This window comes from Strix aluco, chromosome 24 (assembly GCF_031877795.1).
Source record: "Strix aluco isolate bStrAlu1 chromosome 24, bStrAlu1.hap1, whole genome shotgun sequence".
In the NCBI taxonomy this organism is placed as follows: Eukaryota; Metazoa; Chordata; class Aves; order Strigiformes; family Strigidae; genus Strix; species Strix aluco.
The window spans coordinates 9,087,422-9,109,473 of record NC_133954.1 but is presented as its reverse complement, the minus strand read 5'-3'; the positions used below and the strand labels follow the sequence as shown (position 1 = coordinate 9,109,473).

The window sequence follows — 22,052 nt, the reverse complement described above, 5'->3', positions numbered from 1 at the left end:
ACATGTGTGCATCCATGCGTGTGTGAGCATGCATGTTGTGTACACGTGTGTGTGCCAGGGCTGTGCGTGTGTGTGTGTGCGCGCGCACAGGAGTGTGTGTGCATGTGCCGGGGCTGTGCACGTGTGTCCACGTGTGTGTGTGTGCATCCGTGTGTGCATGTGTGTGTGTGCCAGGGAAGCCCGCGTGTGCCCGAGAGCGTGTGTGAACATGCAGGCGTGTGTGTGAGCACACAGGGCACACGCACACGTGTGTGCGCACCCCCACGCATGTCCCCCCCCCCAGTGGGGACGCCCCGGCCCTCCCTGGGGGGCTGCTGTCCCCACGGGGCCGGTGACGTGTCCCTCGGCCTGTGCCGGGCCCGGCGTGGAGCATCCTCACGGATCCAGGACGGCTGCGGCGGAGAAGGGCCCAGCCCCGGCCAAACCGGGGACGATTTCCCCTCTCCTGCCCCCCCAAACCCCCCTCCCAGCCCCCCCAGCCCCTCTCCCCCCCCCCTCAGGGGTCGGAGGGTCACGGTACCGGGGCACGAGCCCCTTCCCGGCCGCGCGCGCCCCGACACGTGTCGCAATAGTAATGTAATTTGTACGTTAACAATGGGCAGCTTGAGGTTTATATTTAATTACAACGTTTGCACCAACCTGAACTCACCCTTATTCATCAATAATGCATGGGTTTGTGTTTATCGCTGCTTAATTAATCTGTGCTTACGACAATTAAAGGCTTGCAAAATCCCCAAAGGTGGCGGCGGGGAGCGGCTGCGCGGCGATGGCGTGGTGGTGGCGGTGACAGCGTGGTCACGGCGCCAGCGCCAGCAGGAGCCGGAGCAGCCGCAGAACGGGGTGTCCCCCCCACCCCTGTACCCACCTCCTTGGGGCGAGCCCTTGGGTGAGCCCTGGGTGCGGGGCGCTGCTCCCCAGGGACACCCCCCCCCCTCCCTGCCTCAGTTTCCCCAAGAGGACCCAGCGCGGCTGCAGAACCACCCGGGGACCAGCCCTGCCCCCCAAACCCCCCCCATCACCTCCTCCCCGTTGCTTTTTTGCTTCATTTTCCCTTTTCCCTCCCTGTTCTCCGTCCCCTCGCCCCCTTCCGCGCCGCGGGGCCGGGGGTGCCGGTGCCCCCCCGAGCCGGGCAGCGTGGCCAGGCCCAGCTCTGCGCCTTTAAGCGCGGCGCGGCGCGGCTGTCCCGGATCAGCCGGAGCGCCTATTAAAATTTTATGCGAAGTGTAAATGGGCCAGGTCTCCAGCTTCCCGCTCCCTCCGAATGATTTATTACTCGCAAATACCACAGAACTAATTAGTATAGTAATTAATTAATACGAATTTGCATATTTGCATGTGCAATTAGTGCAGTGGAGTGATTACTCTGAAAATGAGAAGTTGGGCCTGTCAGATGGTAGTGTGAACTGGAGTGGAAAAGCCTCGTGCAAATGAACCCGGGCGGCAGCGGGCACGCGGCGGCACGCGGCGGCACCGGCCCCACGCCGGCAGGGCGCGAGGCCCCCGCGCGTGGCTGGGGGGGGGGACTCAACCCCGGGGATCCCCCCCCCCCCCACCCTCTTCAAAAGCCCTGGCCTGGCCCTGGGCCCCCGCCATGGGGACCACTCCATCCCTCGGCCATCTCCATGGCGACTCGTCGTGCCAGGCGCATCGCCATGGCAACGGGCCGGGCCACACAGCCTCGCCATGGTGACTGTCGTCATCGGCGCCCTGTCGCCATGGAGACCCCCCCCCCGTCCCCAAATCTACTCCCTGCCGCCCCCCCCCGTCCCAACCTGGATGGCTCAGGGTGTTGGGGTGGGGGGGCTGCTCGCCGGGCTGGGGGTCCCCAAAGTCATCCGGGAGGTGGGATGGGGGTCCCTGATGTCCCCAGGGATGGGAGGGCCCCAGAGCACTCCAGGATGGGGACAAGGGCCCCAAGGTGCCAAACGCCGCCCTGGGGCTGGCAGGAAAGGCTGAGCCCTGCGATGTCAGCACCAGCCTGGATCAGCCCCCAAGGGCTGGGGGTCTGAGACCCCCCCAGGATGGGGGCCGGGCACCCCCAGTCCCCAATGTAGCCCTTCGCCTTTGTCCCTGGTGCCACCCCGGTCCCCTCTTTGCCTGTGGCCCCTGTGCCCACCAGCCCCGCTGAGGCCTGACACCACTCAGTGCATATCTGGGAGGGCCACCGGCTGCCTCCCCCCTGGTTTGGGGACACCGAGGGGCACAGGCGAGCAGGGCAGGAGGTTTGGGGAGGGGGGTGCTAGCAGGGGATGTGGCTGCGGACAGCCCCCGCCACCCCCGCGCGCCGTGTCCCCCCGCCATCGCGCCCCGCCGGCTCCCTGAAACGGGCCCAAGCGGACGCCATCTGCCGCGGGGGGGCCGGGGGCCGGTGCCAGCAGCGCTCGCTCATCCGCGCCGTGCCCACGCCGGTGGCACCGCCGGGCTGCGACGGCCCCCTGTGCCCCCCCACCAATCCCCCACCCCAGCCAGGGCAGCCGTGGAGGGGGGGATGCTGTGACCACAGGGGATCTCCTCTCCTCTCCTGGGGCCTTGTGACACCACAGGCCAGTGGGTGTGATGTCACAGCCCACTGTGACCTCACCAGGTGGCCTTATCACCTCAGCAGCTCCGCTGGTGGCACCACGGCAGCCCCCTCCAGGACAGCATCCCCTGTCCCAGCCCCCCCCGCTGTCCCCAAAGAGCGTCTGACCCCAGCAGGGGTGAACCCAGCGACCGCTGAGTGCCGAAGGACCGCGGCGGCAGGGCGGGGGGGGCACACAACACACAAGTCCCCCTGGGGTCACCGCTCCCCCTGCCCCGGGACCCCTCAGCCCCAGCCCCGCACGCAGCCGCAGCTCCGGCAGTTTCCCTCTGGACAATTCCCAGGGCGTCGTTTTCTTAATTAACAGCGCGTGTCTTAAAAAACCGCTCGGCAGGGCCCAGACCCGCGAGCGGCAGCGGTGGGGGCGGGGGGGCACAGGCCGGGGGTCCGGCTGCCCCAGGGGCAGGATGGGGCCAGGGCGGGTGAAGCCAAGGTCGGGGTTTCACTTGGCACCGACACCGCAGCCCCGGGCCCGGCCCAGCGTCTCCCCGTCCTCCTCCAGCAAAGAAAAGGGGGTTCCCTAAAGCCCCCCCAGTCCCGGCTGAGCCAGGACGGCCCCTTTCCTCCCTCCCTGCCTCAGTTTCCCTCCACCATCAGCTGCCTCCTCCCAGGCTCCCCAACCCACCCGTGACCCCATTGAAGGGACCTTTAGGGACAAGGGGGACGGGCAGGGCACCCACCACCCCCCCCCCATGCCCCAGAGCCCCCCACCCGGGCCCTGCTCACCCGGTGACTGGAAGGTGCCCAGGGACGGGTCCCACGAGGGAGAGCTGCTCCCTGCACGAGGGCTGCTTCGTCCCCGAAGGCAGCAGGGACGGGGCCGGGGCCAGGGCCGGGTTCGGCTCCCGCTCCCGCCGCTCTCCTCCCCTCGGCTGACATTCCCGGCGGTGGCTCCGCCGCGCGTTAGCGCATCCATCTCTCCCAGCCTTCACCTCCCAGAAATATTGCAGCGCGGAGCCGGCTCCATCTGGCAGCGCGGCCCCCGCCTCCCCCCGCCGCCGCTCACGGGGAGATGCCGGAGCCGGTTCCTCCGCTCGGGCCCTGGATGGCTCGACCCCACCGAGGGGGGACGGGGACCCCACCGGTGAAGGGGGGCCCGGCTCGGGTGCCCCCAAGCCCACACCGGGGAGGGATGACACGGCCTCGCCGAGGCTGCCGGCTGCGGTGCTGCGCACCGGCCCCACGCTGGGGATGCGGCAGCCGGCTGAGCCCCGGCAAACTCGCCCCACGCGGGGCCCCCTGGGAGCTGCCCTGGGCCCAGCTGGCTCCCAGCCGGGTCCCAGCACCACCCAGCACCCAGCTCCCACCCCTGGCTCCACCGGTGCCGACCCGCTTCTGTCCCCTCACCACATCCCTCCAGATGCCATGTGTCCCCTGGTCTCACCTCCGGGACGGAGCAGCCACCACTCCAGGCCTGTTCCCTGTCCCTGGCCATTGCCTTCCTGCCGGAGGGAGGGGAAGGGACACGGAGGATGAATTTTGGAGGAGGAAAGAGCTTCATGCGCCCACTAAAAGTCCTGCTGTGCCCCCCCGGGCAGTGAGACCCCAGGGGACCTGGCTGGGATGGCCTGGGACCAGAAGTGGCAGTGCCAGGAAGGCCAGACCCTGCACACAAGGACCAGCAGCAGGATGGGGACCCTGGGGTCACTGGGCCCAGCTCCCCCAGCCCTGACCTCCCCGGGCAGGAGAAATCCCCCCCCTCAGCCCCTGCACCCCAAACACCAGCACCCAGCTGTGCCCGGGACGGGGTTCACCTGACCTCGCCTCCTCCTGCTGCTCAGGGCAGCCCCACTTCCCCAGGGGCCCGATCCTGCTCGTACAGCCCCCGTGTCGTGACGCTGGGAGCCCCTCTCACCACCCTGGATGAACCCCCCCTGCCGAAGGCACCCAGGGATGGGGACAGGGCTGCCCCTACCCCGCTCTGCCCTGGGCCATCACCAGCCGTGGGCACGAGGGGATGGGGATGGTACCAGGTCCCCCCCTCCTGCCTGCACCACGGGCCGTGTCCCGGCACAGGCCAGCCAAGGCTCCCGGCGCCGCCCCGGCCGCGGCACAATGTGGCGGTTTGGGTTTTCATCTCCCTGTTCCCCTTTCATCTCCTCTCCCCATTTCATGTCTCCACTTTCTTCTCCCTCCAAGCGCTGTGCATGCTGATGAGGCTCATGCCAGCGCCCACCCTTGCCGCTCACCGGCTGCTAATTAGGCTCTAACGGATGCACCGGGCCGGGGGCTCGTGGCTTCCCCCTGTCCCCGCTCAGGCCAGCCCGGTCGCTCACGCCGTGGCATCGCCTGGGCCTCGGGGCAGCCCCATGGGCCACGAGCCTGGTGCTGGGAACTGGGGCAGCACCGGCTTCGCCGCCACAACACGGGGGGTGCAGGGGGGCTGGAGCGGGGCCGTGCTGAGGGCTGGGGGTCCCCTGGCCTGTGAACCGAGGGCAGTGGAGTGGGGACTTACCCAGAGCTGGCAGGAACGGGCCACGAGCACCGGGCAAGGGTGGGCTGCCGGGGCATGGTGCCGCCTGCCCTGCACCCGCCTGCAAAACGAAGATGGTAACAACAGAAGGAGCGGAACGGTGCTGCGGGGAAGGGCTGCGACAGGGCCCGGAGGCTGCCCAGGAATCGGTGCTCCGGTATGGCACCGGCACCGGCACCGGCACGGCTGGGGTGGGCCCTGCCTCCCCGCGGGCCAGCTCCAGCCCAGGTGCCATCTGCTCGGCCGCAGCCGTGAGTGACAGTCGGAGGGTTCGGCAGCGGGAGCGCGCGGAGGCGAAGGGAGGGGGGGGACGACGACACACACACACGCTCGCCGCCGGTGGAGGCCCCTCTGTCACGTGCCAGCCCCGGCACCTGCACCGGGGGAGTGGGCGACGCCGACGCCGCTGGCACAGACCCGGCGGCCGGGCACGACCGGCCCTTTGTCTGCGTGTGGGCACAGCCCCCGGCCACCATGTCCCTGCCGGGCCCACGCCACGGCCAGCACGTGCCGGTGCGCGGTGGCCAGCACCCGTCGCCCCTTCCCTCACCTGCACCCCTTGAGCCGGGCAGGTCCCGGCCCCCCCCACCCCGGGCTTGCAGGGACAGAGGGGGGGATTCAGGACACGGGGACATCCTGCGGCTCAGAGCAGGCCACCGGGTGTCGGCATCTGGCTCCCAGGGCCACAACACACCGGTGACGGGCCCGCCGCCTGTTCGCAGGCACAAGGGAGGCGGCAGCAGCGATTTCTGGCTGTGGTGCGCTGTGGTGGGGATCGATTGGAGGCCGGAGGGTGACGAGGTGCTGCCGGGCCGGGGCGCGGGGCCGTGGCAGGTGAGGAGGGGCCCGGCAGACAAAGGCCTCACTGGCTGCGCCACGGCATGGCCGGGCCTCCGCCGCCGCCACCGTGGGATCCGCAGCGGCACGGGGCTGGGGCCGCGTGTGCGCGCGTGTGCAAGTGTGCGTGTTTGTGTGTGCACGTAGGAGTGTGCGGGGGGCTGGCTGCGTCTGTGTGCGCCGCGCTGTGCCGCGGGGCTGCCGAGAGAGGCTGGCGGGGCTCTGCGGCCGAGGGGGTGCCAGTGGGGGCCGTGAGGCAGCCGGAGGGGCCATGTGGCACCCGTGTGGGGATCATGTGGCACCCGCGTGGGGACCCACGGCCCTGCAAGCCACCAGCCATGCCCACACCCGCACCTCCAGCCCCCTGCCCGCGCCGGTGCGGCCAAACTGGGCACCGCCACCGCCACCACCGCCGCCGCCTCCCCCGGGCCCTGCCTGGCTGCAGCCCCCAGCCCGCGCCAGGCCCTCAGCACCGCAGCCATCCCCGCTCGGCTGGTGGCTGAGGGTGGGGACGGACCCGGGCGAGCCGCCGCGGTGTTTTGCGGCGAGCCGCAGATGCCAGCTCCCGGCAAGGGTCCCCACGGCGTCTCCCCCCTCGCCCCGGTGCCCGCCGGCTGCCCCCGACACGCTCGGCCCGCCCGGGATGGCCGGTCTCCCCCGCCGCCCTGCCGCTGGCTCCATTGTTCAGCCCGGCCCCGCCATCGCCTGCATCTCGCCCGGGTCCCATTTTGCGGCGTGTAGGCAGAGCTGTAGATTTGGAAGAGGTTTTTTTTTTTTCTTTTTTTTTTTCTTTTTTTTTTTTTTGAGTACAGAGTGACAGATGGCGAGTCCTCCTTCCCCAGAGAGACAAATCTCCCTGAATGCAAGCGCATGTCAATCATTAGCTCTCATGTGATAGCTCTCGCGCATGACGTGCCAACCATATGGCACTGGCAGCAGAGCTGGTACCCCCTTTGCTGGGTAGAGATGCCACTCTCGCCTCCTTTTGGATAGAGGACTGCAGGAGGCTGGAGCACCTCAAGGAGCCGCGTCCCGGTCCCAGAAGATGCTGGGAACAATGAAATAAAAATTCCTCCGGTCCGCCCGAAGGTGAGTTATGTAAGAAGTGGAGGGCTGGGAGGGCAGCGGAGGAAACTTGAATGGAGAAAAGGCAACTTCCATGTTGATTTTGTTTCTCCGCCACGTCTCGCCCTTTTTTCCCCCCGTCTTTCGTTCTCCCCCGGCCCTCGGTTCTCCCGCTCCCCGCTGGCCCCGCTGATGGGGTTTCCCCCGCTTCCCGCACCGGCGCCCCCCGCCCCCCCTCCCCCGGGGGGGTTGTTGGGGCTTCGTGTGTCGTGTGTCCCCCCCCCCCCCTCCCCGGCTTCCCCCCCCCCGCCCCTCGCCCCGCGGCTGGGCGCGCCCGGGGCGGCGCGGTCCCGGCGGGACGGAGCGGGCAGCGGCGGCCGAGCGGCATCAACGAAATCGGCGCGGAGCCACCGCGCCGCCGCCCCCGGGGGCCCCGACCCGGCGGAGCCGCCTCCCCGCTCCCCCGCGGCGGCCCCGGCCCCCGCCCCGGGCGGTGCCCCCCGCCCCGGCCCCGCCGCACCGCCCCGGCCCCGGTGGGGGGGGCGACCCCGGCAGCGCCGCCGCCCGCGACCCCCGCGCTCCCCACCCCGGGGCGGGGGGGGCCCCGGCCGCGGCCGCCCCCGCCGCCCCCCGCCGCCCCCCCGCCGCGCCGCCGTTTGATGCCGCCGCATTTTACGGGCCGCGCTCCGGCGGCCGGAGGGAGCCCCGAGGCGGGGAGTGGGGGGGGCCGGGCGGGGCTGACCGGGACGGAGGGGGTACGGGGAGCCGGGGCGGGGGGGGGGGAGGGCGAGTGGCGGCCGCGCCTCGGCCCTCCGGCCCCGGGACGGCGGTGACGGAGCCGTGGCCGGGGCCGCTCCGCGCCCGCGGCGGGGAAAAGTTGGAGGCGTCAAAGAGGGGCCGGCGGCACCGGGCCCGGCCCGCGGGGCACCGGGGGGGGTGGGGGGCACCGGCCGGGCCGAGGGACGGGGGCGCGGGCGGGGGGCCGGGGAGCGGGACGCAGGCGGCGGCCGCGGGGAGCCCGGCGGAGGAGTGTGTGTGTGTGGGGGGGGTGTCGTCGAGGGGGAGGGGGGGTCGTCGCCGCGCCCCGAGGGAGCCCCGGTGCCCCCGGGCTCGGGCGACCGGGGCGGGCGGCGGCAGCGAGCGGCCCCGCGCCCAATTCGTTTTCGCCGGTCCCGGCGCCGCGGAGCCGCTCCCGGGGTTGGCGGGGGGGGGGGGGGGGGGGAGGGTGAGGGAGGTGGGGGGGGGGGGGGGCGCGGCGGGGCCGCCGGTAACGCCTGGCTCTTTGCCCCCCGCTGCAGCCACCATGTTGACGCGACTTTTCAGCGAGCCCAGCCTGGTCCCCGACGTCCCGAAATTCGCCGGTTGGGCCGAGGAGTGCGAGGAGGATGCCCGCAGCGAGAAGGAGGAGCGGGCGGGGAAGGGCTGCGCCCTCCCCGAGGAGCCGCCCGAGGGCTCGCTGGGGGAGAGCAAGGAGGAAGGGGAGCTAGGAGGGGACGAGGAGGAGGAGGAGGAGGAGGAGGAAGGCTTGGAGGAAGCGGAGGGCGAGCGGCCCAAGAAGCGCGGCCCCAAGAAGCGCAAGATGACCAAGGCGCGGCTGGAGCGCTCCAAGCTGCGGCGGCAAAAGGCGAACGCCCGGGAGCGCAACCGCATGCACGACCTGAACGCGGCCCTGGACAACCTGCGGAAAGTGGTGCCCTGCTACTCCAAAACCCAAAAGCTTTCTAAAATCGAGACCCTCCGCTTGGCCAAGAACTACATCTGGGCTCTCTCCGAGATCCTGCGCTCGGGCAAACGGCCCGACCTGGTTTCCTACGTGCAGACTCTGTGCAAGGGGCTGTCGCAACCCACCACCAACCTGGTGGCCGGGTGCCTCCAGCTCAACTCCCGCAATTTCCTCACGGAGCAGGGGCAGGAGGGCGGCCGCTTCCACGGCCCCAACGCCTCCTTCGCCGTGCACCCCTACCCCTACCCCTGCTCGCGGCTGGCCGCGGCGCAGTGCCCGCCCGCCGCCGGCCCCGGCTCCCACGGGCTGAGGACACACAGCTACTGCGCCTCCGCCTACGAGAGCCTCTACGGCAACGCGTCCCCCGACTACAACAGCTCGGAGTACGACGGGGGGCTCAGCCCCCCGCTCTGCATCAACGGCAACTTCTCCCTCAAGCAGGACTCTTCTTCCCCCGACCACGAGAAAAGCTACCACTACTCTATGCACTACTCGGCGCTGCCCGGCTCCCGCCCCGCCGGCCACAACCTGGTCTTCGGCTCGGCGGGGATGCGCGGGGGGGTCCACTCCGAAAACATCTTCCCCTACGACATGCACCTCCCGCACGAGCGGGGCCCCATGTACGAGGAGCTCAACGCCTTTTTCCACAACTGACCCCTCCCGACAGGCCCCAGCCCCCCCCCCCCCGCCTCCCCGCCCGGCCGCCCCAGCCCCGAGGTGTGGGGGGGGGACACACACACCCAACCCCACCCACCCCCCCCACCCGCGGCGGCCCCGCGGACCGGCCCCCGCGGCTCCGCCGTGGGCTTTGGTGCAATATGGGGACCCGGCCCCGGCGGCGGGTCCCCGCGCCCCGTGGGGACAAAGTGCTTTTTTTGGGAGGATTTCCCCTTTTCCTTAAGTTATTATTATTATTATTTATTAGTTAGTTAGTTATTTTTTTTATTATTCGTATTATATTCTTATTCTTATTCTTATTCTTATTCTTATTCTTATTCTTATTCTTATTCTTATTCTTATTCTTATTCTTATTCCTCTTATTCTTTTATTTTTATTCCTATTCCTATTCTTATTCCCATTCCTATTCCTATTCTTATTCTCACTATTATTATTATTACCGTTATTATTTATTATTATTTATTAATATTTATTAATATTATTATTTAATATTATTATTATTTTCCCCAGCGCGGCCCCGGCCCCCCCGGCCAGCGGCGGCAGCGCCCGCCGGAGCCCCCCCGGAGCCCTGCCCGGCCCGCTGGGTCGAGCCGCATCGTTTCCTTTTTAATTCGTTTTCATTTAATTTGAGAAAAAAAATTTTTTTCCCCCTTCCCTCTCGCCCCCATTTTGAGCCGTTTCTCCCCTCCACCGCCGTGACCCACACCCCCCCCACACCCCCCCGGCATTGGACACCCGCTGCCCCGGCCCGTGGGAGCGAGAGGAGCCCGCGCTGCGGCGCGGAGCGCAACTTTCCGAAGCAATAAAGAGGCGAAGGGAGGAACCCACATTTTCTATCTATGCAAGCAGGCCCGGCCCGGCGGACGCTCAGAGATGCACTTTGCTTTGGGGGGCCCCGGCCCCGCTCCCGGCCCCGGGAGCTCCTCTCGCAGCGCGTGTGTCAGGACGTTTTTTACCTGTTTTAAAAACTTGAAACGGAAAACAAAACAAAAAAAAAAAAAAAAGAAAAATAATAATAAGAATTAAAAAAAAAATAACCCCCAACCGCGCGGAGCCGCCCCCGGTTTTCCCGCGCTGGCGGGGCCGGGGCCGGGGGGGGGCAGCGCAGCCCGCAGCTATGCAAGCGGGGCTCCGGGGGGGCTGGAGGGGCTGCGCCCCCCCCGCGGCGCCCGGGCCCGGCCCGTGTGTCTTCGCCCCGGTTTGCCGCATCCCTTCGGTCGGGAGACGCCGTAAAGCCGAGATAATGCTTTTTTTTTTTTTTCTTTTTTCTTTTTTTTTTTTTTCTTTTTTTTTTTTTTTTTGGAACCTGCCCGCACCACCTTCGAGAAACCAGCATTTTTAGAGACCAGGGAGGAGGAGGATGATTTCTGAGAAATGTTTTCAAAACGAAAAAAAAAAAAAAAAGTTTTGCAAAAAAGAAAAAAACCGGGAAAAAACAAAAAAAGAAAAAGAAAAAAAAAACAAAAACAAAAACAAAACCACAAACCGTTGTAGCAAAGGGGACCCGCCTGTCCGACACCAGAAGTGCTTTCGTGTTTCTGTTCCGTTTCATTTCGATTAATAAATATTTATGGCCAACGATATGCAAGAGCCCCCCCGCGCCGGGAGCCGCTCCCCGCTCCCCGCTCCCCCGGTCCCCGCCGCCGCGGACATTTGCTTGGCGGCGGCGGAGCGCGGGGCCGCGGGGCCGGGGGGCCCGGCGATACTGCATGCATCGCCCCCCCCCGCCCCCCGGGGCCCCCCCCCCCGGCCCCGCTGGACGCTCGCAGCCCGGTCCCCGCCGGGGCGGCCCCGCCAGGACTCGTCGGCCGTGACGAGCCGCCGCCGGTGCGATTCGCGGCGAACCTGTAATTACCGAGCGTCCTTCGACGGCGATTAATAAATATTCAATGTTGACTCCGCCGCTTTCGCCGCTTTTCCTTCCGCCCCGGGGCACCGGGGGCAGCGGCCCGACCCTCGCCCCGCGCCCGCCGCCGGGGCCGCCCCCCGGTACCTCTCGGTGGTGCCGGTGCCGCCGCCGCTCCCGCCGCCCGAGTGCGCGGCCCGCGGTGGGGCGGGCGCTGATATAACGCGGCTCTGCCCCACGGGTGTCCCCCCCGGGACCGGGGAGGCGGCGTGTGTGTGTGTGTGTGTGTGTGTGTGTGTGTGTGTGTGTGTGTGTGTCCCACACCCCACCTCGCCAATAAAGGCACCGGGATCCGCAGCGGCGGCCCGGCTCGGTCCCGGCCCCGCCGTCACGGGCGAGCCGCGGCGGTGACACCGCTCCGGTCCCCCGGGAACGGTGGCTCGGAGGCTGCTGCCCGGGGCTGGCACCGGGCCGCAGTGCCGGTGGCCTCGGTGAGGGTGCCCGGTGCCAGTGGCCAAGGCCCGGTTCCTCGGGGGCGGCCCCGGTACACGGTCGGCTCCCGGCGCGGTGCCCGCTGCCCGTGACGGTTCCCGGTGTCGGTGCCCGTTGGAGCCCCGGGAGCCCCGGCGCGGTGCCTGGTTCTCGGTGCCGATGCCCGTTGGAGCCCCGGCGCGTGCCCGGTGCCCGGTGTCAGCTGCCGGTGCTGGTGCCCGAGGGAGCCCAGGCGCGGTGCCCGTGCCGGTGCCCGGTTCCCGGTGCCGGTGCCCGTTGAATCCCCGAGGGCCCCGGCGCCGTCCCGGTCCCGATTCTCGGTTCCCGGTTCCCGGTGCCGGTTCCCGGTTCCCGGTGCGGAGCTGTCCGCCGCGGCGGTGCTGAACGGGCTCCCGGGGCCCCGCCGCCTCCCCAGGCAAACGGGCATCGGTCTATTTACCGTCCCCGCCGCCGGGGCTCATCACAGCCCGACCGCCCCGGGCTGCGGGCAGAGCCCCGGGGCCCCGATCGCGCGGTGCCGCTGCCCACGGCCGCGGGGATCGTGGGGGGCCGGTTCCCTGCGGGAGGCGACGGGCGCCGGGGCAGCACCGGCGCTGCGGGGACGGAGCCCCCCGGTTTTCTCCCGGGTGACAGGTCGCGGCTACCAGCGCCCCGCGGCTTTTGGGGAAAATCTGAGCAGATTTGGGGTCGGGACGGGGACTCCCCCTCACCCCCTCCCAGCCCGGCCGGGCCCGGGGCCGACGCCGCCGGGGCTGGAAACGGGAAACGGTTCCAGCGCGGCCCCGACGTGCCGGGCCCAACCCGGGGAAAGGTGGCGGCGGGGACCCGGGACCGGGCGGGGGAGCGGGGCCGCCCCGGCCCCCCGAGCCGCTGCGGGTGAGCGCGGCCCCCCCGAGGCCCCCCCCGAGCCCCCCGCGGCCGGGCCCCGGCTCCGTAGCGAAGCCTCTTCCGACGGCTCCGGCCCGAGCATCCTCCCGCGAAGGGCCTCGTTTCTCCGGGGAAAAAAACCTCGGGGCCACGCCGGAGGGGTGGGGGGGGCCCGGGCGGGTGCTCCGTGGGGCCCTTCGGGCGTCACCCGTAATCGGCGGCACCGGGGCCGCGGCCCGGAGAGGCGGCAGGGAAGGGCGGATGCCCCGGCGGAGGGGAGGGGGACGCGGGGGGGGCCGGGCGCTGCGGGGGGGCCGCCGACATCTGCTCCCGGGAAGGGCCCGGGGCCGGCTGTGCCCGGGGGGGCGGGGGGGGCGGGGGGAGGCGGCCCCGGTGGCGGGGCTGCGGTTTACGTTCAATTCCCGGGATTTTTGTTTCCCCGGCTCCCGCCCGGCGAGGGGATGCGGGGACCCGCCCGGTTGCTCCGGTACGGGCCAGCCCCGCAATGCGGCCCCGCACCCGGTGCACGGCCCCGGTGCGAAGATCCGGTGGAAGGTTTCGGTGCACGGTCCCGGTGTACGGTTTCGTTGCAAAGCTCCGGTGCACGGCTCCGGTAAAAGGCTCCGGTGCAAAGCTCCGGTGCAGAGCTCCGCTGCACGCCCGGCAAGGCTCCAGTGCCCGGTCCCGGGGCCCAGCCAGTCCGTACCGCGGCCCCGGTGCTCAGCGGCGGTAACCGGGGCGGGGGGTGAGCCGGGAGCTCGGGAGCCGCCGCCGCGACCCGCCGGGCTCTGCGAGGATTTTGATGATCGTGGGGTCAAAGTCCCCCCCCCGGGGGTGTGTGTGTGTGTGATGGGGGGGGTGGCGTTACCGGGGACCCCGCACGGCTCGGCCGGGGGGACCGGAGAGGGGCCAGCACCGGGGGGGGGGGGGATCCAGCGGCTCTGCCGAGCTCAGCCCCCCTGTTTCAAGGCAGGATGAGATGGGGGGGGTGTTTCTCCACACCCCCCCCCTCCCCCGGTGCCCCCGGTGCCCCCAGCCCGGCCCGGCAGAGCGCGGCGGGGGGCGCGGGGCGAGCGCCAGCTCCGGGTCGCCGCTGCCACCGGCGAGTGCCAGCCGGGGGGGGGGAGGAGGAGTCATTGCTTCAGTTTAAATTTCATGGCATCTGTTCATTATTATACAGTGCGGATTTTTATATGGACAGCTAAATTAAAGACAGATTTCTGCCAAAATTGCAGATACCATAAAAAACGGAGGCTCCCGGCCCTGGGCGCTCGCCGCGCTGCGGAGGCGGCCCCGTTGCTGCTGCCCGGTCCCGCTCCGGGGGTCCGGGGGGCTGCCCGGGGGTCGAGGGGGGGGGGCGGCCGGGAGATGGGGGGGTGTGGGCTGCCCCCCACTTTTGTGCGATGGGGAGACCGGGGCGCCGACCGGGGCGGGGGGGCAGTGGTGGGTCGGGGGGGGGTCCCCGGAGCCGCGTCCGGGGCGGGCCGGGCTGGCAGCGGTCCCCGCCGCACCGGGGGCTGCCGAGCCGCCCCCTCCCCCGCCCGGCCTGCCAGGCTCCATCGCAGAGGAGTTAAAACAAGGACATCTGTGCCTGGAATCGCTGCGAAGCTCCAAACCTGCCAACGCCTGCTGGCACCGGCCGCCAGCAAATGCCGGTTCTCCGGAATGCGGCACCGCCTGCAGCCCGGCCCCGGGCCCCCGGCCCGGCCCCCCCCACCTCCGCCGCACGGCCCGGCCCGGTTCCCCCCCCTCCCTCCCCTCCGCCGGGCCCGGCCCCGGTGCCTGCGGGGTGACGGGGTGCTTGGCCCGGCTGGGCAGGGCTGGCGGCTGCTCAACCCCCGGGCACACGCGTGTGCGCGGCGTGGGGGGGGGGAGTGTGGGGGGGTGTGTGCCCCCCCCGGCCACACACGTGTGTCCGTTGTGTCCCCGCCAGCCGCAGCCCCGTGTCCCGTGGGGTGGCTGTATCCCGGACCCCTCCATCCCTCCCTGGGGCCGTGTGTCCCCCCACCATTTACCCCCTGCCCCACCACCAGCGTGGGGCCGAGTGCCCGGCCGGGGGGTGGGAGGGGGATGGTGAGGGATGCGGGGGGGCGAGGGGAGGCCCCCGCACCCCGGTGGGACATGGCCAGCTCTGGGGGGGCTGCACAGATGGGCTGGGAGTGGGGAGAGCAATGGGGGGGGCAGGTGGCACCCAGGGGAAGGAGTCACCCCGGGGGTCCGCAGCCCCAAGTCCTGCAGAAAGGGGGGAACCTGCCTCCCAGCCCCCCACACACCCCAGGGGGAGAAAAGGGGCAAAACCCAATCGGGGCAGCAGGGCTGGCCCTGGCCAGGAACAGCGGAGAGCAGGTGGTGCCCACCTGAGCACCCTACAGCCCCTTCCCTTCCCTTCCCTTCCCTTCCCTTCCCTTCCCTTCCCTTCCCTTCCCTTCCCTTCCCTTCCCTTCCCTTCCCTTCCCTTCCCTTCCCTTCCCTTCCCTTCCCTTCCCTTCCCTTCCCTTCCCTTCCCTTCCCTTCCCTTCCCTTCCCTTCCCTTCCCTTCCCTTCCCTTCCCTTCCCTTCCCTTCCCTTCCCTTCCCTTCCCTTCCCTTCCCTTCCCTTCCCTTCCCTTCCCTCTCCCCTCATCCTGGGCTCCAGCCCCCTCCCCACAGCCCCTCCGGGGACCCCCCCACCGGTGGGTCCCACCCCAGTGCCCCCCAGGCCCTCACCCCTCCTGGGTTGCCCTCTCCCCCCCTCTCCGTGGCAGGCGGTGGCTCATTTCATATGGGAAATGTCCATTTTGTTGCTACTTAAAAGCTGATTTACGGCGGCTGCATCCCAGCCCTGCCTTGGCCCGCGTTCATCCCATAATCTGCCCATTTCTCTTGGCAGCTCCGCCGCGGCCGGGCTCGCTGGAGGCCTGTGCCGGGCGGCGGGAGCACCGGGGCCGAGTCCCGCTCCCCCCCGGCAGCCCCGTCCCCGTGTTGCTGCTCACAGCTGGAGCCCATCTGCTCTGGGAGGGCAGCACCGGGCGATGCTCCAGAGCACGGCGGTGGGATGCGGGGGGGGGACCTGACCCCCCCCAAAATACCCACCCGGGGCTGCGGGCTGGAGGGGACACAGGCAGGGGATGAGGACAGCGTGTGGGTGGCTTCGCATCACTGCCAGGACCCCCCCTCCATCCCCTGGGTGGGAGCCGATGGGATCCATCCATCCATCCCTCCCTCCATCCCTCCATCCCTCCATCCCTCCCTCCATCCCTCCATCCATCCCTCCATCCATCCATCCCTCCATCCATCCATCCGTCTGTCCGTCTGTCCATCCATCCCTCCATCCCTCCATCCCTCCATCCCTCCATCCATCCCTCCATCCCTCCATCCCTCCATCCATCCATCCGTCCGTCCATCTGTCCATCCATCCCTCCATCCCTCCATCCCTCCATCCCTCCATCCATCCCTCCATCCCTCCATCCCTCCATCCCTCCATCTGTCCGTCCATCCTTCCCTCCCTCCCTCCCTCTCTCTGTCCTTCCCTTCCTCCATCTCCCCATCCCTTCACCCATTTATCCATCCCTCCGTCCATCCCTCTGTCCATCTGTCCATCCACCCTCCCATGCAGGAGGACAAACAGCCGCCTCACCCGGACAGACCCCGCCGGTGCGTGGGGCACGGTGGCCACACCGGGGTCCTGGCCCAGTGGCCACCAGCAGCGAGCAGTGGCCTGGCTGGCCCAGCCCTTCTGCACGCTCCTAATTCAATTTTACCTGACTATAAATCTTTTTGTTAAATGTAATTGAAAAAACACACCTTTGGAATCATCACATTAACCCGGCATCCGCTTTATTAGAGTAATTAAAGCCTTTCTCAAGTTCGCGCCGGGCGGATCGGCTGGATTGTGCCGTAATCCCGGCAAAGCAAACAACTTCAGAGCAAAACTAATTACATTTAGAGCAGCTGTGATAATAATCCTAATTCAACCCCATTTCGTGCCTAAAATCCGGCGATCCAGCAGCAAAAAGCCGGGGCTGGAGTGGGGGGGTGGCCGCGGCCCATCTCTGCCCTCCAGCTCGTCCCCTGCCGCGGCCGTGCCGGGGCTGGCAGCAGCCCTGGGTAACCCCAGAGCCTTGGCGGGGGGGTCCCGCTGGGGGGGTCCCTGCCCCAAAGCCCCCCCTCCTCATCCCCCTGCCTGACCCCGTCACCCCTCGCCTGGCCCTGCTGGAGGTTGGGGGGGGGGCCCATGGCTCTGCCCCGGTGCCCGGTGGGTGGCACGGTGCCCAGGTCCCCCCCACACCCCCCCCCCATCCCCACCGCGGCCTCCCCAGGGACGGGGAGGGATCGGGCGGCCGCAGCTGGCGCGCGCAGCCGTAATGGCCACGGCTGGGCTGGCACGACGGCCCCCGCGCCTGCGGGCACGCGGGCAGGAGCAGCTTGTGCGCGGTTTGTCCTTGACGAGTCCCCGCGTGGCCGCCCCGGCACAAAGCCCCCCGCGGCCGAGACCCTCCCAGCTCATCACACGTGTGACGCCAGACCCTCGCCGCCACCGCGGCTCAAGCGCCGGAGGTCGGGCAGGGCACCCGCTGGGGACAAAATCCTCCGTCGGCGTCTCGGTGCTGGGTGGGCACGGCCTGGGCACCGGCACCGGCACCGACACCGACACGGCGCCGGGCAGGACGCGGGAGGTTATTTACATCTTTCGCCGTTACCTTGGGGAACGTTCGCTACAAATGTAGAGTGGAGCTTTTTTATTAAAGTTGCCAAAAATTTGTGTTAGCTAATGGCTTCTTAATTCTGCCTAAAATGAGAGAAGGAAAATTATGCCATTCATCTTGTATTGGTTCGAAATCACATCTGACAACTAATCGATCATACTGTGGGACATTAACTCCTTTGGATGGGGGCCCAAGCCGCGCTCGCAGCTCCTCGCTCCCGCGCTGGATCCGTTTAACTGCTTTACTGCTGGTATTTTGGCACGGGGCTCGGCGGGCTGGTTCCTCTCCGGTTGGTGCCGCTGAATTATTTGCCTTTCTCCGGCTACAGCTGGCACCGTGCGCCGCAGCGTCCCCCGCCCCTCCGCACGCCGACGTCCTTCACCTGACCTTCGCCCCACAGCCCCCCCCCCATGCCATGCTGTGAGGTCGTCCCCCCCCCCCCATGGCTCTCCCTCATTTTGGGTGTCACTGGGGGATTTTTTTGTAGCAGGGGGTGAGCACCCGGGGCCACCCGTGGGGACAAAGGAGCCACCGTGGGGGGTGGCTTTGCTCCCCGGCCCCAGGGGACCTGTGCCTCAGTTTCCCCATTTCTCCACGGGGAAGGGAGTCACGGGGACAGGGGGGTCCCCAGGGCCAGCGAGGGGCTGGTGGCCCCATCCCCTGTGTCCCCCCCCACCTCGGCCAACGGTGGTGCCTCACCCTCTGCCACTGCGATGCCCCACGAGCCCAGGGGCCCCACGGAGGTTTAGGGTGCCAAGGACAGTGGCACTGGGCTGTGTCCCCACCCAATGTGGGGACCCTCGGGCACAGCTGAGGGTGCTGGGGGCACCCCCACCCCCTGGCCAAGCAGGGTCGGATCCTGCCCCCTCCATCTGCGGGGGGGGTGGGGGTGGGATGGGACACCGGGGTGGGGGAGGACCCGGAGGGACTGAGAACACCCCGGGGCACCCCTGGGCTTATATACGTGGGGTGGGCGGGGCCAGGGAGGTAGGGAAGGCTGCGATTGGTCAGCAGCACAAGCCCTGGCTGGGGATTGGTTGAAGGCACGAGTCCTGGCTGGGGATTGGCTGAGGTCTGTCCCCATCCCTGAGGCCCAAGGGTGGTCGCCGGTGGCCACCCCCGAGATGGGTGACCCGCTGCTGGGGACGTCGGTGTCCCAGGGGACCCAGCGCCATCGTCCCCGTCCCCAGGGTGCACGGCCCCGCCCCGGGGTCACGGCCTTGGGGTCATGACCCCATGGCCCCCGGAAGGTCCCCAGCCCCCCAGTGCTCACCTCCACCAGTGGGTGCCACGGGGGGTCTGTCCCACTAGAGTGGAGGACAGACGGACACAGTCTCCCCACTGGGCCCATCTGATGGCTCCTGGCCAGGGAAAGTCAACCCCGCCCTGCGTCTGTCTGTCCGTCCATCTGTCCACCCACCCCGCCGTGTGTCTGTCTGTCCAACCACCCACTCGCCCACCCAGCCGTTCTTCTGTCTGTCTGTCCACCCTCCTGCAGGTCACGTGTCCGTCCATCCGCCCATCCATGGGTCTGTCCCTGTATCCACTCATCTGACTGTCCGTCCATCCATCCGTCCATCCATCCATCCATTCCTCCATCCATCTGTCCGTCCGTCCATCCATCCATCCATCCATCCATCCATCCATCCATCCATCCATCCGTCCGTCCATCCATCCATCCATCTGTCCGTCCATCCATCCATCCCTCCATCCATCCCTCCCTCCCTCCCTCCATCCGTCCGTCCGTCTGTCCACCCATCTGTCCATCCATCCATCCATCCATCCATCCATCCATCCATTCCTCCATCCCTCCACCCGTCCGTCTGTCCATCCATCCATCCATCATCCATCCATCTGTCCGTCCATCCATCCATTCCTCCCTCCCTCCCTCCCTCCCTCCATCCGTCCGTCCGTCTGTCCACCCGTCTGTCCGTCCATCCATCATCCATCCATCCATCCATCCATCTGTCCGTCCACCCACCCGCCCACCCACCCATCCGTCCGTCTGTCCATCCCCCCTCTCTGACACCTGACACACCGCTGACACCTGACCCCCCCCCCCCCACCCCCGGGTGGGTGATCTGGGACCCGCCCCCGGTGACCTGGAGCCCCCCCCCCAGGCGACAGCCCTGCTGGGGGGCCTGGGACCCCCCCACGGCCCGGGCCCCCCCGTGGCACCCGCTGGGTGACCTGGAGCCCCTCTGGGGGACCAACAGTCCCCGCGCGCTGCCCCTGGGGTGACACCTTCTCCCTGTGCGCGTGTGTGTGCGCACACGTGTGCTCACGTGTGTGCGTGTGTGTGCGTGTGCTGAGCGGTGCACGTGCCCCCTCGCACGCTGCGTGCAGGCGCACCCACAATGTGTTTGTACGCTCGTGTGCTGTGTGGATGGCGTGTGCCTGTGCTTGTACACACACGTGTGTGTGCGCACATGCGTGTACACGTGTGTATATGTGTGTACATGTGTGTGCGTGTGTGTGCGCACGTGGTACACATGTGTGCATACACGTGTGTGTGTGCACACTCAGGGGCTGTGTAAGTGTGTGCATGTCTGTGTGTACACACGTGTGTGTGTGCAGGTGTGTGTACACATGTGTGTGTTTGTGTGCGCACTGGGGGGTGTGGGGGTGTGTGTGTACATGTGTGTGTGTACGTGTGTGTGTGTGCATTGGGGGGGTGTGGGGGGGGTGTGTGTACACGTGTGTGTGTGTGCACTGGGGGGGTGTGGGGGGGGTGTGTGCTCCCCCAGGGCTGCACCCCCCGCTGTGGGCGGGGCCAATCAGGGTGTGGCACATGTGGGTGGAGCCAGCAGGGGCAGAGCGGGGGGGCAGCGGCGTCTTTGGGGGGGGCTGGATCTGCTTGATGCCCCCATCACCCCCTTCATCCTCATCATCCTCATCACCCTCATCCTCCTCACCACCCCCTTCATCCCCATCACCCCCACCATCCTCATCATCCTCATCACCCCCTTCATCCTCATCATCCCCATCACCCCCATTATCCCCATCAGCCCCTTCATCCCCATCACCCCCATCCTCCTCACCACCCCCTTCATCCCCATCACCCCCTTCATCCTCATCATCCTCATCACCCCATTCATCCCCATTACTCTCATCATCTTCATCACCCCCATCATCCTCATCATCCCCATTGCCCCCACTGTCCTCATCATCCCCATCGCCCCCATCATCCCCATCACCCCCATCCTCCTCACCACCCCCTTCATCCCCATCACCCCCACCATCCTCATCATCCCCATCACCCCCACCACCCCCATCATCCTCATCACTCCCATTGCCCCCACTGTCCCCATCGCCCCCATCACCCCCATCATCCCCACTGGTCCCACTGTCCTCATTGTCCCCATCACTCCCTTCATCCCCATCACCCCCACCATCCTCATCACCCCCATCATCCCCATCACCCCCTTCATCCCCCATCACCCCCACCATCCTCATCATCCCCATCACCCCCATTATCCCCATCACCCCCTTCATCCCCATCACCCCCACCATCCTCATCATCCCCACCACCCCCATCACCCCCACCATCCTCACCCCCCCCATCACCCCCATCCTCCCCACCCTCATCCCCCCTCGCCGGGCGCTGGCGATGAAGACGCAGACCCCGAGCGTATGTCAGGAATCAGTGCCTGTCGCAGGCGTCTAATCTGTTTTTCTAAGCCGCCCACGAGCAGCGCGTTTGCCGAATTAGGCCGACAGCTGCTACGGGTCCTCTCCCCCTCCGCGCCCGCGCCGCGACGCCTGCCGCAGATGCCGAGGCCGGGAGCGGCGGGTACCGCCGCTCCCGGCCTCGGCATCTGCGGCTGGCGTCGCCCGCCTCGCACCTCCCGCCGCTCGGTGCCGGCACGCGGGCATCACCACACGAGGCCCGCGAAACCTCACCGGGACACCCAGCACCCACCAGCAGCTCCCACGGGAGCGGGCGCGGGGCACACGCGTGTGCATCCGCCTCTAATTTTTTTTTTTTTTTTTTGGATAGCAGTAGAATGCAATATGCAAATGAGATGGTTATTACCGCAATGTTCGTCAAGCTGAGCTGAGAAGACATTAATAGCCTGATGAATATGCATGTGAATTTGTTAATTAAGTTAATTATTCTGCTGAAAATGCATTCGTCTTCCAAGGACATTTTCCCAATGATTTTTACATGCTTCAGTCATTAGTCATGCTATATTTTATCAGGGAAATGAGTTTGCTTAAGTTGTAAAAAAAAAAAAAAAAAGAAAGAAAGAAAAAGGAAAACGGGGGAAAAAAAAATGAAAAGGGAGAAGAAAAGAGAAAACAAAGCGCGGGGCAGGGCAGGGCTAGCAGCTTCGGGGGGGGGAAACTTCAGGGAAGAGCCAGGACCGGGGCTGCAGGTGGGTGCAGGTGGGTGCAGATGGGTGCAGGCACCCCCCATCTCCCCCCCCGTCTCCCCCCTTTTTCCCTCTGATGACAAACTTTTTTTTTTTTTTTTCCAGTGCCAAATTTCCAACACATTAATTAATTGTTGTAGCCAATTAACTGTAGTTGTGCAAATGAGTTTAGCACTAATTACCATGCAGTGCCTGTAATCACATAAAAAACTTGCTGAGAGGTGGAGGGAGCGTGGGGGGGGGAGCGGGGGCTCTGCTGGGGCACGGGGGGACGGGGGCAGGATCTGGCCGCGGCGGGGTCCGGTGGTTGGCTGGGCCTGGGGGACAGGCGGGGGGGACGTGCCACCCTCGCGGTGACACTGGTGTCCCCAGGGCCGGCCGGGGCTCGCTGGAGGGGACACAGAGGGACCGGCCACTGTGAGGGTCACGT

At 67.5% G+C, this 22,052-nt stretch overlaps 1 protein-coding gene across 1 annotated transcript; it reads left to right on the top strand.

The window, feature by feature from the left end:
* The first annotated feature begins 6,072 nt into the window (after positions 1–6,072).
* Positions 6,073–11,253, top strand: NEUROD2 (neuronal differentiation 2). Its single transcript, XM_074849768.1, has 2 exons — positions 6,073–6,980; positions 8,255–11,253. Exon 2 carries the CDS (start codon positions 8,260–8,262, stop codon positions 9,331–9,333), a length of 1,074 nt encoding a protein of 357 aa, XP_074705869.1. The 5' UTR covers positions 6,073–6,980; positions 8,255–8,259; the 3' UTR covers positions 9,334–11,253.
* Positions 11,254–22,052: the final 10,799 nt, after the last annotated feature.